The 9,474-nt window shown below is 58.2% G+C and overlaps 2 protein-coding genes across 2 annotated transcripts; both read left to right on the forward strand.

Moving 5' to 3' along the window:
- Nucleotides 1–153: 153 nt before the first annotated feature.
- LOC131672928 (neprilysin-1-like) lies at nucleotides 154–7,027 on the forward strand. The gene is made up of 17 exons (XM_058950490.1): nucleotides 154–2,895; nucleotides 2,967–3,106; nucleotides 3,171–3,284; nucleotides 3,363–3,446; nucleotides 3,515–3,720; nucleotides 4,361–4,516; nucleotides 4,617–4,748; nucleotides 4,824–4,965; nucleotides 5,048–5,135; nucleotides 5,199–5,292; nucleotides 5,364–5,540; nucleotides 5,620–5,717; nucleotides 5,793–5,866; nucleotides 5,927–6,055; nucleotides 6,129–6,244; nucleotides 6,314–6,511; nucleotides 6,587–7,027. The coding sequence occupies exons 1-17, from the start codon at nucleotides 2,792–2,794 to the stop codon at nucleotides 6,746–6,748; spliced, it is 2,214 nt and encodes a 737-aa protein (XP_058806473.1). The 5' UTR covers nucleotides 154–2,791; the 3' UTR covers nucleotides 6,749–7,027.
- A 59-nt stretch (nucleotides 7,028–7,086) lies between these two features.
- LOC131672924 (uncharacterized) lies at nucleotides 7,087–9,464 on the forward strand. Its single transcript, XM_058950477.1, is given in 6 exon segments — nucleotides 7,087–7,399; nucleotides 7,401–7,713; nucleotides 7,776–8,306; nucleotides 8,308–8,697; nucleotides 8,922–9,225; nucleotides 9,227–9,464. Coding segments are annotated over 6 exon segments (2,046 nt in total). The 3' UTR covers nucleotides 9,422–9,464.
- The last annotated feature ends 10 nt before the right edge of the window (nucleotides 9,465–9,474 follow it).

A 9,474-nucleotide genomic window follows, 5' to 3' on the forward strand; every position in this document is an offset into this window, starting at 1 on the left:
GACTTGTCATCTGATTGCGCGACCCCCCTTCACCCATGCGTCGTGTTTCTCGCTAACCTTTCTCCGCTGACGCTACGGCCTTTCAGCGGTTCACTCGTTCCAACGGAGAACGAGGACTCGGCTCGCGATGGGACACTCGCGACCAAGCGAAAAGTCACTTCCGCGTGAATCTCGCCACGGTGTAGCGCCCGAGCCGATTTTCCGCTCGGCTGTTGACGCCTAGTATCCGAGCACACGCGGCAGGCCTCGCACGGCTACAACAGCCGAAAGACGCACGCGCGCTCCAAAGTATTTCGCCGGAGCAATGGGTGACTCACGCGCTATACGTTCCGATGATATATACGCATATTTCGTCCATAAATCATTTCACGTGCATACACCCGAGTCACGTTGAATAAAGTAACGCTTTTCGAATAGTCATCAAAGTTATTTCGAAGTACCGACCTGGGGTTTTAGCCGCTCGTCACTTTTCAGCGCCACCGTCCTGTTTATGAACGTCATCGATGAAATTCAATAGATTTGCTCGAGGCGGGCCTCGGCACGGGCTCGCCGAAAACCTTCGAGTTATCGTCGAGGAGCGCGTGCGGCAATCGCGTAGAGCGGCTGAAAATAAGCCGGCGAACGAACGATCGCTGCTCCAATCGATCGCTCGGCTCGCTCGTATTTTTAGCTCCGCCGTGTTTGCCGTGTAAAGCAACTCGTCGCGGGAGTTTTCGAACGGCTAGCCGAGTATGCTTCTCGCTGCAGCCTCGAGTGTTTCGCCCTCAACGAAAATGACGGAAGATCAATTGTCGAGCGAACGCCAGGATTTTAGATTCGCCTCCGACGCATCTCGCGAGCGCGAGTTGTCGAAATAAACGTTCAACTCCCTTGTCGTTCTTAAACTCAACTTGAATTGCCGTTGCGCTTCGACGCATCGACGCTATCTCCTGACGTTGCTAGTTGAAGCTTGGCACGTAGGATCGACGATTGAGCGGAGCATCAGTCCTCCGATTCCCGGGCTTTCCGTATAATCGTTCACGAGCAAATTCTGTCAACGAAAAACTGTTATGGCGCGCGAGGATCCCACCACGCTCGATCGGTGAGTCACGCGCGTCGCGCTCGCCGGGTTTTCGTGCGTGGATATTGTTTTATTTTATCTTTCTTTCTCCGCTCGATCAGCGTTCTGGCTGTCTCGCCACGAGCTACGTGCGAGTCCGCCAAATTGCCGATCGCCATGTTTGCTATCGATGTCGTGGACGTAAGGGTGGTGCTCCAGATTTCTTGAGAAATGTTCTGGGTAGCTTGGATTCGATTGGAAAAGCAGAACTAATACATTTGAAATAATCAATCGTCAACTCTCAAATCCCATCATTTTAATACTCGTTTCGAGCAAAAAAATACCTAATTTGGTAACTCCCTACTCATTTTAATTTCTTTCTTCAAGCGAGTAGAACCTTCAAACTGAAACGAGTTTGTTTGTACAATTTGAATCTGTTCACAGGATGCTGATTCGCAAATCTATTCGAGCATTTCCCCTGTTCGAACATTCGCGGCGTTCCACTGACGTAATACTCGCTCGGTTGACCGATGATACAAAGACGAAAAGAGCGCGTGACCCACATCGGAAAAAACGCGCGCTCGCACGCCTCGCAGCCGAGAGATCTAAGATTCCTAGGACGATCGATTGGTCGAGCAGAGCGCGAGCGGACCTACGTGCGTATCCTCACGCGCCAGGATTGCGTTGCGCTCGACTATCGCCGAAGTCGATCGCGGTCGTTGAGACTCGCATGCTGAAGGCCATCGAAGCCCTTCGACGTGATCGAAGCGATCGAAAGTGACCGAGTGCGGATCGAGGACTTGCGGTGCTTATAGCTGTCCTGTTCTCGACTTTATGGACTATTCTCGTTTCGAGATCAATGTCACGTAACGCATCCGTCCGGAATAAATGTAGGTATATAGAGAAAGTTCTGCTCGATTTGCGTCAGATTTCGACTTTTCTGACGTAATATTCTTGCGACCAGCCGACGATCAATTTCATAATTTCTTCCCTATTTTCTTATTTTATCTTCCGTGGCGTGCGGAAGTTCGCGAAAAATCTCGCGGTGAAAAAGTCGAAGGAAATTTCATTTCCGCCTTGCCGCCGTTATCTCCGCGGAGGTGAAGCTCGATAGCGTTCGAGAGGCGCGCGGGTGAAGTCGATCAAGCAACTCCCAGAAGACGATCGCTGAACGGAGCAATGCCCACGCTACGGTTGCTCGAGTGTAACGAGTATTTTCCTATCTCTCTCTCTCTCTCGAAAAACTCACACGTTCGCGTGCACGTACAGCAATACATCGCCGATCACACGGCGGCGCGCGCGAGGCCATCATCCGGCCACGCCATCGCACAGAACTGCGCGCGATTCGACGCAATCGGCGCGTCCCTTTTTTTCCGTTCTCTTCCTTTTTTCTTTCCTCGGGCGATCATCGATAGGCTCGCTATCTGGTGGCGATAAGCCGCGCACGGCGTTGCGCAATCGCATCGCCGAGCGCGGCGATTCCTCCTCTCGATCTCCATCTCGTCGAGCGCGCGCCCGCGCATCTTCCGGCGAGCCACGTAGGCGAGCGAATGGGAAAGAACGAAAAAGAAAAAGAAAATAAAAGGACAAGAAAAAGCTGGCAACAATGGGAAAGGCGGTCCGCGCAAAGGCGTGTTTTCGGCGCGCGATTCAACTAGCCGCTGCGAGATCGCGCGTCGACGGAGCGGAGGGAAGGGAGCGCGAGGCGCGAGGCGCGAGGCGAGCGACGGGCCCGCGGAGGCGCGCGTGCCGATGATCAGTGTTCCGAGCGACACCGGCGCTCCCGTACGCTTGCCAGTTCCGCAGCCTCTCCAGCGACCGCTGTCCGCCACGACGATGCTACGCCTGGGCGTCCTGTGAGTAGCTCGACGAGTGGCCCGATCGGCCGGCCGACGAGGTCCTGACCGCGGACGACGATTGCTTGCAGACTGCTCGCCGTCCGCCTGGCCGAGGCTGCGACGAGCACCCTCGGCGACCACCGCGACGCCGGCGCCAGGGACTACGCCGCCTATGCCACCTACGACTCCTACACCAACACCTGCAACAAGGCGCGCTGCGAGGACGTCGGTGAGTATGCGCGGCTCGACCTCCTCCGATCCCCACCGCGCTCTGACCCCTGGCCTGCGCGCAGCCGAGCTGTTCCTGCGCAGCCTGAAGAAGACACCGGGGGCCTGCGACGACTTCTACGCCCACGCCTGCGGCGCCAAGCGGACCAACGTGCGCGCCCTCACCAAGGAGATACAGGGTGAGTTCGATCGCGCGCCCCCGCGGGCGGCGGCTCTCCCTTGATATGCCTATTGGCAACCGAACCGAAAAATCGCAGAGATACTGGAGAAGCCGATCGAGCTCGAGGACGGCCGAGCGCTGAGCGCGGAGAAGAGGCTCTACCGCAGCTGCGTGCGCCAGAGTAAGTCGACCGAGGCGATCCCCGGGCCGGAACCGTGCCTCATTCGCGCTTTGCGCTTTTGCCCACAGAGGACGGGGAGCAGCGCACGAGGCACGAGTTCGGCCGGCTGCTGCGGCTGTCCAACGGCGCGGCCCTCTTCCGCGAGAGCGCGCGCTTCGGGCGCAAGAGCTGGCTCGGCATTGACGGCTTCTACGCCTCCTTCGGCTTCGAGCACGCCTTCTTCAACGTCCACGTTACCCGCGATCCTCAGCGCTCTGACGTCAATGTTATCTCCGTGAGTCGCCAGCCTCCGCTCTCTCTCTCTCTCTCTCTCTCGCTCTCACGCTCTCACGCTCTGATCGCGCCGACGTCAGTGGGGCTTGAGTGGCTCGATCCGCGCGTAAAAATCTCGCGCCGAGAGACGCGTCATCGACTATTTTTCGCTCGGACTATTGAGCTGGTATCTCGGTTTTGCCGAACGCGCGCACGAGAGAAACAGAGAGACGGAGAGAGAAAAAAAAATCAGCCGTCCGCGAAAATCGGGCGCCTTTTTTCTCGCGCGCGCTCGCCGAGCCAACTCGACTTGGACGCCTTTATCGCGGAGCGATACGTCGCCGCTTTATCAGTTCGATTAATGATGAAATTGATCGCGCGCGCGACATGTGCGCAGTTTCCACAGCTGCAATTTATTCGAGTTTCTGCCAATTGAGCGAGGGATCGATCGACAATCGACTGCCAATGTTGCATTCCGAGTTGGCGATTGCGTCGTCGCGAGCGCGACCAAGTCTCGTTCTTTCGCGGAAGTGACGCTCGAGGAGCGCCGGCCGGTCGGAAAACGCGGGAGCAGATCGCTACGCGGGCGCGCGTGCCGCTCGCGGTCGGCGAGGGAGGCCGAGCGCGAGGCGAGCCGTCCGAAAAGCCTGGCTTCTCCGCAGCTGATGCCACCGTCGCCGCTGTTCTTCTACTCGGTGCACGGCCTGCTCAAGTACAAGAATTTCAGCGGCATCCTGGCTAGCCTGGACATCGACGCCGAGGGGGCCCGCGTGACCGACTACGGCGACGTGGTCGACTTGAACAACGCGCTCCACGCGGTAAGCGCCTCGCGCACCCGCGCACCCGCGCGGCAATCACTCGCGCGCGGCCTCCTCTAATCGATCTGTTTGCGTCTGCGCAACGTCTGCGGCCGCGCAGATTCTGCCACCGCTCGGCATGTTCGAGGAGAACACGACCACCTTGATCGACAATCGCATGACCATCGACGAGTGGCAGCACGTCTACGACGCCTACAGCCAAGGGTGCAGCGCCGAGGGCAACCGCAACTACGTGAGTACGCGCCGGCTCGCGGCCTGCCCCCGTTCCTCCTCTCTGACGCTCGTTTTTCTGCTCTCACGCGCGCAGATCTACTGGCCGAAGGTGCTGAACGTGCTGCTGGGCACGGCCGACGTGCGCGCCAGGGGACGGGACGCGATCGTCATCAAGAAAACGGACTACTTCGCGCAGCTGGCGCGGATCTTGGAGCGGACCCCGCCGGCGACCGTGGGTAAGGCTGCATTGCTCGGTCGAGTCGTTTTCGCTTGTCGCGAGTACCCTAGCTGACCTCGTTCGCCTCGTTTTGCCGCCAGAGAAGTACATCCACTTCAAGTTCCTCGCCCAGATCGGCAAGTATTTGGGCCCGAGTCTGGCGCCATACTTCGAGAACGTGGCCGACAGGTAAGAGAAAGAAGCGCAGAGACGACGGTCCTCGCTCGAGCTGCCATTCGATTGTCCTCCCAGATCGAGCTTCTGCATCAAGCAGTCGGACAACCAGCTGATCGGCGCGACGTACGAGTACATCAAGCTACACGTGCCCGAGTTGCATAAGCTTTACGTGAGTTGAACGGTGCTGGGCGTCGCGCACCAAGCGAACGCGCTCACCGATTGGCCGTTTGCCCTGCGCAGACCAAGGACGTGGTCGACAACGTGAGGAAGGCGCTGGTGGACCTGCTGGCCAATGCCAAGTGGATGGACAAGGAGACGAGGACCACGGCCGCGAGCAAGCTGAGCAATCTGGACATGACCGTGGGCTATCCCTACTGGCAGACCAACAAGACCTTCGTCGACCATTACTACGGAAACGTGAGTGGAAGCGATCCCCCGTCGACGATCCCACTCGGCCGACGACGACAAATCCAACTCCGCTTGGGTGCCTTTTCAGCTGCATCTGCACGCCAACTTCTTCGACAACGTCGTCAAGTACAGGAGGCGACTGCTGGTCAACGAGCTGCGCGGACTGCGTCATCCGCAGACCTACGAGTGAGTACGACTTCGCGGCGCGGCTCTCCAGCCTGCCAATTACAAGCGCGCTCTCGGTCTCGTTCTCGCTTGCAGCCCGACCACCATGTCCCGCAAGCTCACCCCGCCGATCTACCACTTCGAGGTGAACGGCCACGCGAATCGAATAGGTAAGGCCCGGCCGCGGCGCGCTTTTTAACGATACTCAGCCGTGAACGTCACACGCGCAGTCATACCCACGGAGTACCTGAACGAGGACAAGTACCGGCTGTTCAGCAGGAAGCTGCCCAGCGCGGTCAACTACGGCAGCTTCGGCTCGATGCTCGGCTCCGTTCTCTACGACTACGTCAGCCTCACGGGTAAGAGACCGGCGCCGCCGGCGTCACGCGTAGACGCGCTCGCTCCCTCAAAACCGCCTCGTTCGATTCGCAGACAGCCTCAAGTTCAACAAGTTCTACACGAGGAGCACCGACGGCCTCTCGCAGGATACCATCGACGCCTACAAAGTCAAGGAGAAGTGCCTCTCCAGTCAGCTGATCAATTACAAGGTAAGCCTCGCCGTTCGCCCGTCGGGCCGCGTTTCGCGCTCTCATCGCGATTCGCGTTGCCACTTGCAGAAGTCGGCGGCGAAGGCGGACCAGCCGCTGACCTCGCTGATCGACCTCGACACGATCCAGGTCGACAAGATCTACGAGAAGATGGCCGGCCTTAGGGCCGCCTTCGAGGCTTACAAGAAATTCGAGCGGGACGACGAGAAGCTGCCCGGCTTCGAGAGGATGACCGGACGCCAGCTGTTCTTCCTCTCCTACGCGGAGGTAAGCGCCCTCGAGTTCGCCCTCGCCCGAGCAACTCTCCGCTCATCTCGCCCTCTCGCCTGCCCACTTTTTCAGAGGATCTGCGAGATTGGCGACATCTACGATAGATACGACGTGTACGAGCCGTCTCTCAAGGTCAACGGCGTGGTCTCCAACCTCGAGGCCTTCTCCGAGGTGTTCGACTGCCCAAGGCACAGCGACATGAATCGAGACGTCAAGTGCGACCTGTTCTCGTAATTGGCATCAACGAATTATCTCTCTCACTCTCTCTCTCCCTCTTTCTCTCTCTCTCATAAAAAAAATAAAAGAAAAACAAGAAAAAATATATAAAAAGATATAAATGTTGAAAATCGAGTAGAGAAATAGCTTGTATATATCGAATACTTTGACCTTGAATCAATATAAGCTTCTAGGCTATAAGTTTGTCGTTATAGGCATAGATTTGTAGTTCCTCCCAAAAAGAGAAATCTCCGATCATATAATTGAACTCAAGTGTTTTGTTATCTCGTCGCTTGTAATATAGTGTAAATAAAAGCGTACGTTTTCTAAGAGACACCGTTGTTTTGCTAACCTCGATGGCCAGCCGAATCCGCAAGCTGCTCCTCGCCGAGTACGAGGGGCTGGTGGCGAGCGAAGGCCTGATCCTCGAGTCGCCGTTCGCCGAAACGACGCGCGACGGTCGGGGCTTGCGCGAGGTCCAGCTCGGGCTCACCTCCAGCAAGCTCCTCGTGGCGTCCGACAATCTCGGAGACGGCAGCGCGTTCCGCTGCGCGAGGGTCGTCGACCCGTGGATCGAGAGCTTGGAGCTCAAGTCGGCCTATCCGCTGGAGTGCGTGAAGCTCAGCGTGTTTCGGCGAAGGAAGAGGAGAGCCCTGGAAGCGCGGTCTGTCCTCGCTCACCCGTCCCGCGCTCGATTCCCCGAATGAAGGAGCGCCATTGGAAAATTCGCGCAGATTGGTCGACGGCCGAGCGAAGTACTTCGAGCTCGGAGGTCTGGGCTGTCGAGCGAAGAGCTGGAACGAGTGGTGCGCGCAAGTCCACCGACTGCTGCGGACCTCTGAGACGGCCACGCGTCGACAGTCGTGCGCCGGTTGGACGAGGAAGTACCTGTACTTGGGGCCGGATTACGAGGAACTCTGGAACCCACGCTACGCCCCGAGACCCGTCGCGCTCGCCGGCGCGACGAGCTCGCAGACCGTCAAGTATGCACGCGCGCGTCTCTCCTCCGGGCAGCCGTCGTTTCCGTGTCGCTCGTCGCTTTCAGGCACGATTCGATAGCTCGAGCCTCGACCGGGTCCCCTCGCGAGACGGTCGCGCGCCGAGTGGCTCGCTTCGCCGAGGGTGTCGACGAGAACTGCGTGCACTCGCTGTACATCCGAGTCGCTCGATCGCCTCCCGAGGACCCGCCGATCCCCCAGCGTAGCCTCTCGCCGAGCTCGCGCTTGCTCCGCGGCTTCGGGCCGTGGTCGATCGAGCCCGGCGAGCGCGTTTCCCTGCAGTCGCGCTTGACGCAAAGTCTCGCTCGCGTGCGCCGACGATCGCCCGAGTCGCGCCTGCCGATATCGCGACGTCAGCTGGCGCGAGCTACGGCCTCGCTCGCCAGTCTCAAGCCGCGAGCTTCGACGGGGAGCGCGCTGCTGTTCTGGACGACGGACTACTGGTACAGACCGAGAGCCGCCGCGGAAGTCTACAGGGACGCGAGGAGACACTTGAAAGGATTAAGGGAGGGGCGAGTGCGCGACTCTCGACATTCGAGCCTCCGTTTGTCGCTTTGCCAGCGTTTGCCTTTATTTTCAGAGCTATCGCCGTCACAGTACAACCGCTCGTCTTCGCCAGCTATTGAAACCTGGCCGACGCGTCACGCTGCACGGCCTCTCGAGCACAACGCTCTCGCGCCAGCTGACACTCGTCGAGTGCGAGCTTTTCGCTCGCGTGGGCGTCCACGAGGTGAGGACGCTCGCTCGCCGTCGCGAGCCACGCGACGTGCCGAACTTCGCGGCTTGGGTCGCTTTCGCGCACAGGCTCGCGTGTCTGCTGCAGAGCGAAGTGCTACGGGCGTCCCAGGTGAAAGAACGATCGAGATTAGTGTTGAGGCTGATCAGAACAGCGGACAAGTGCTTGGAAGAGGGCAATTTCCAGTCGGCCAGCTCGGTCGTCGCTGCCCTGCAGTCGCCGGCTGTCTACAGGTGACAACGGGACCTAACGAAGCTTTCGGTTCACCAAGCTTCGCTTAATCAAAAGCCTCGCGGTAGCTCTTCGCGAGGCAGAGCGGCTGCTCGCTTCGTCTTAGCTCGCTCATGGGCACGTCGTACGAGTTGACGCTCTCGCACAAGTTCAGCCTATAAACAAAAAAAAACAAACAAATGAGATAAATAAAAATGAACTTGTCTCTCGTCCGAACGGGCAAAAGGCTGAGGGCAACATGGGCGTACCTGAGGACACACCACGAGACAGAGTACAAGACGATGACGAAGCTGAGCAAGCTGTTCGCGAACACAAGGGCGAGGCGTTATCGAGACGCTTGGATGAACAATCGTCGATCGTCGATACCAAGTGTCGCCGACGTTACCGCGATGATACTGGGATTGGAGGAGACGGAGAGCAAGGTTGACGGTGATTGGAGGACTCTGGGAATGAGGCATGACGGCGAAGCGTGGATGGTCTTTCGAATGAGAAATGATCGTCGACAAATCACGCAGGAGCGGCTGCTGGAGACTCGACGACACTCCGACGGGCAAGATCGATCGGCTGGTCGGTTGGCTAGAGGATTGCCAGAGTCGCGCGTTCAGCCGCGACTATCCAGGCGAGCCTCTCGCTCGGGAATTCCTCCTGAAAGCCAGATATCGCGAAGACTGCGACAACTTTCTGCTGAGTGTCTGCCTCGAGCCATCAAATCAAGCACAACATTGATCAATAAAAATCTCATTTTATTCACATAGCTTTGCTTTCCACACTCCATTATA

The sequence above is a fragment of the Phymastichus coffea genome, unplaced genomic scaffold (genome assembly GCF_024137745.1).
Source record: "Phymastichus coffea isolate CEN01 unplaced genomic scaffold, Cenicafe_Pcof_1.1 PCOF00162, whole genome shotgun sequence".
Taxonomy (NCBI): Eukaryota; Metazoa; Arthropoda; class Insecta; order Hymenoptera; family Eulophidae; genus Phymastichus; species Phymastichus coffea.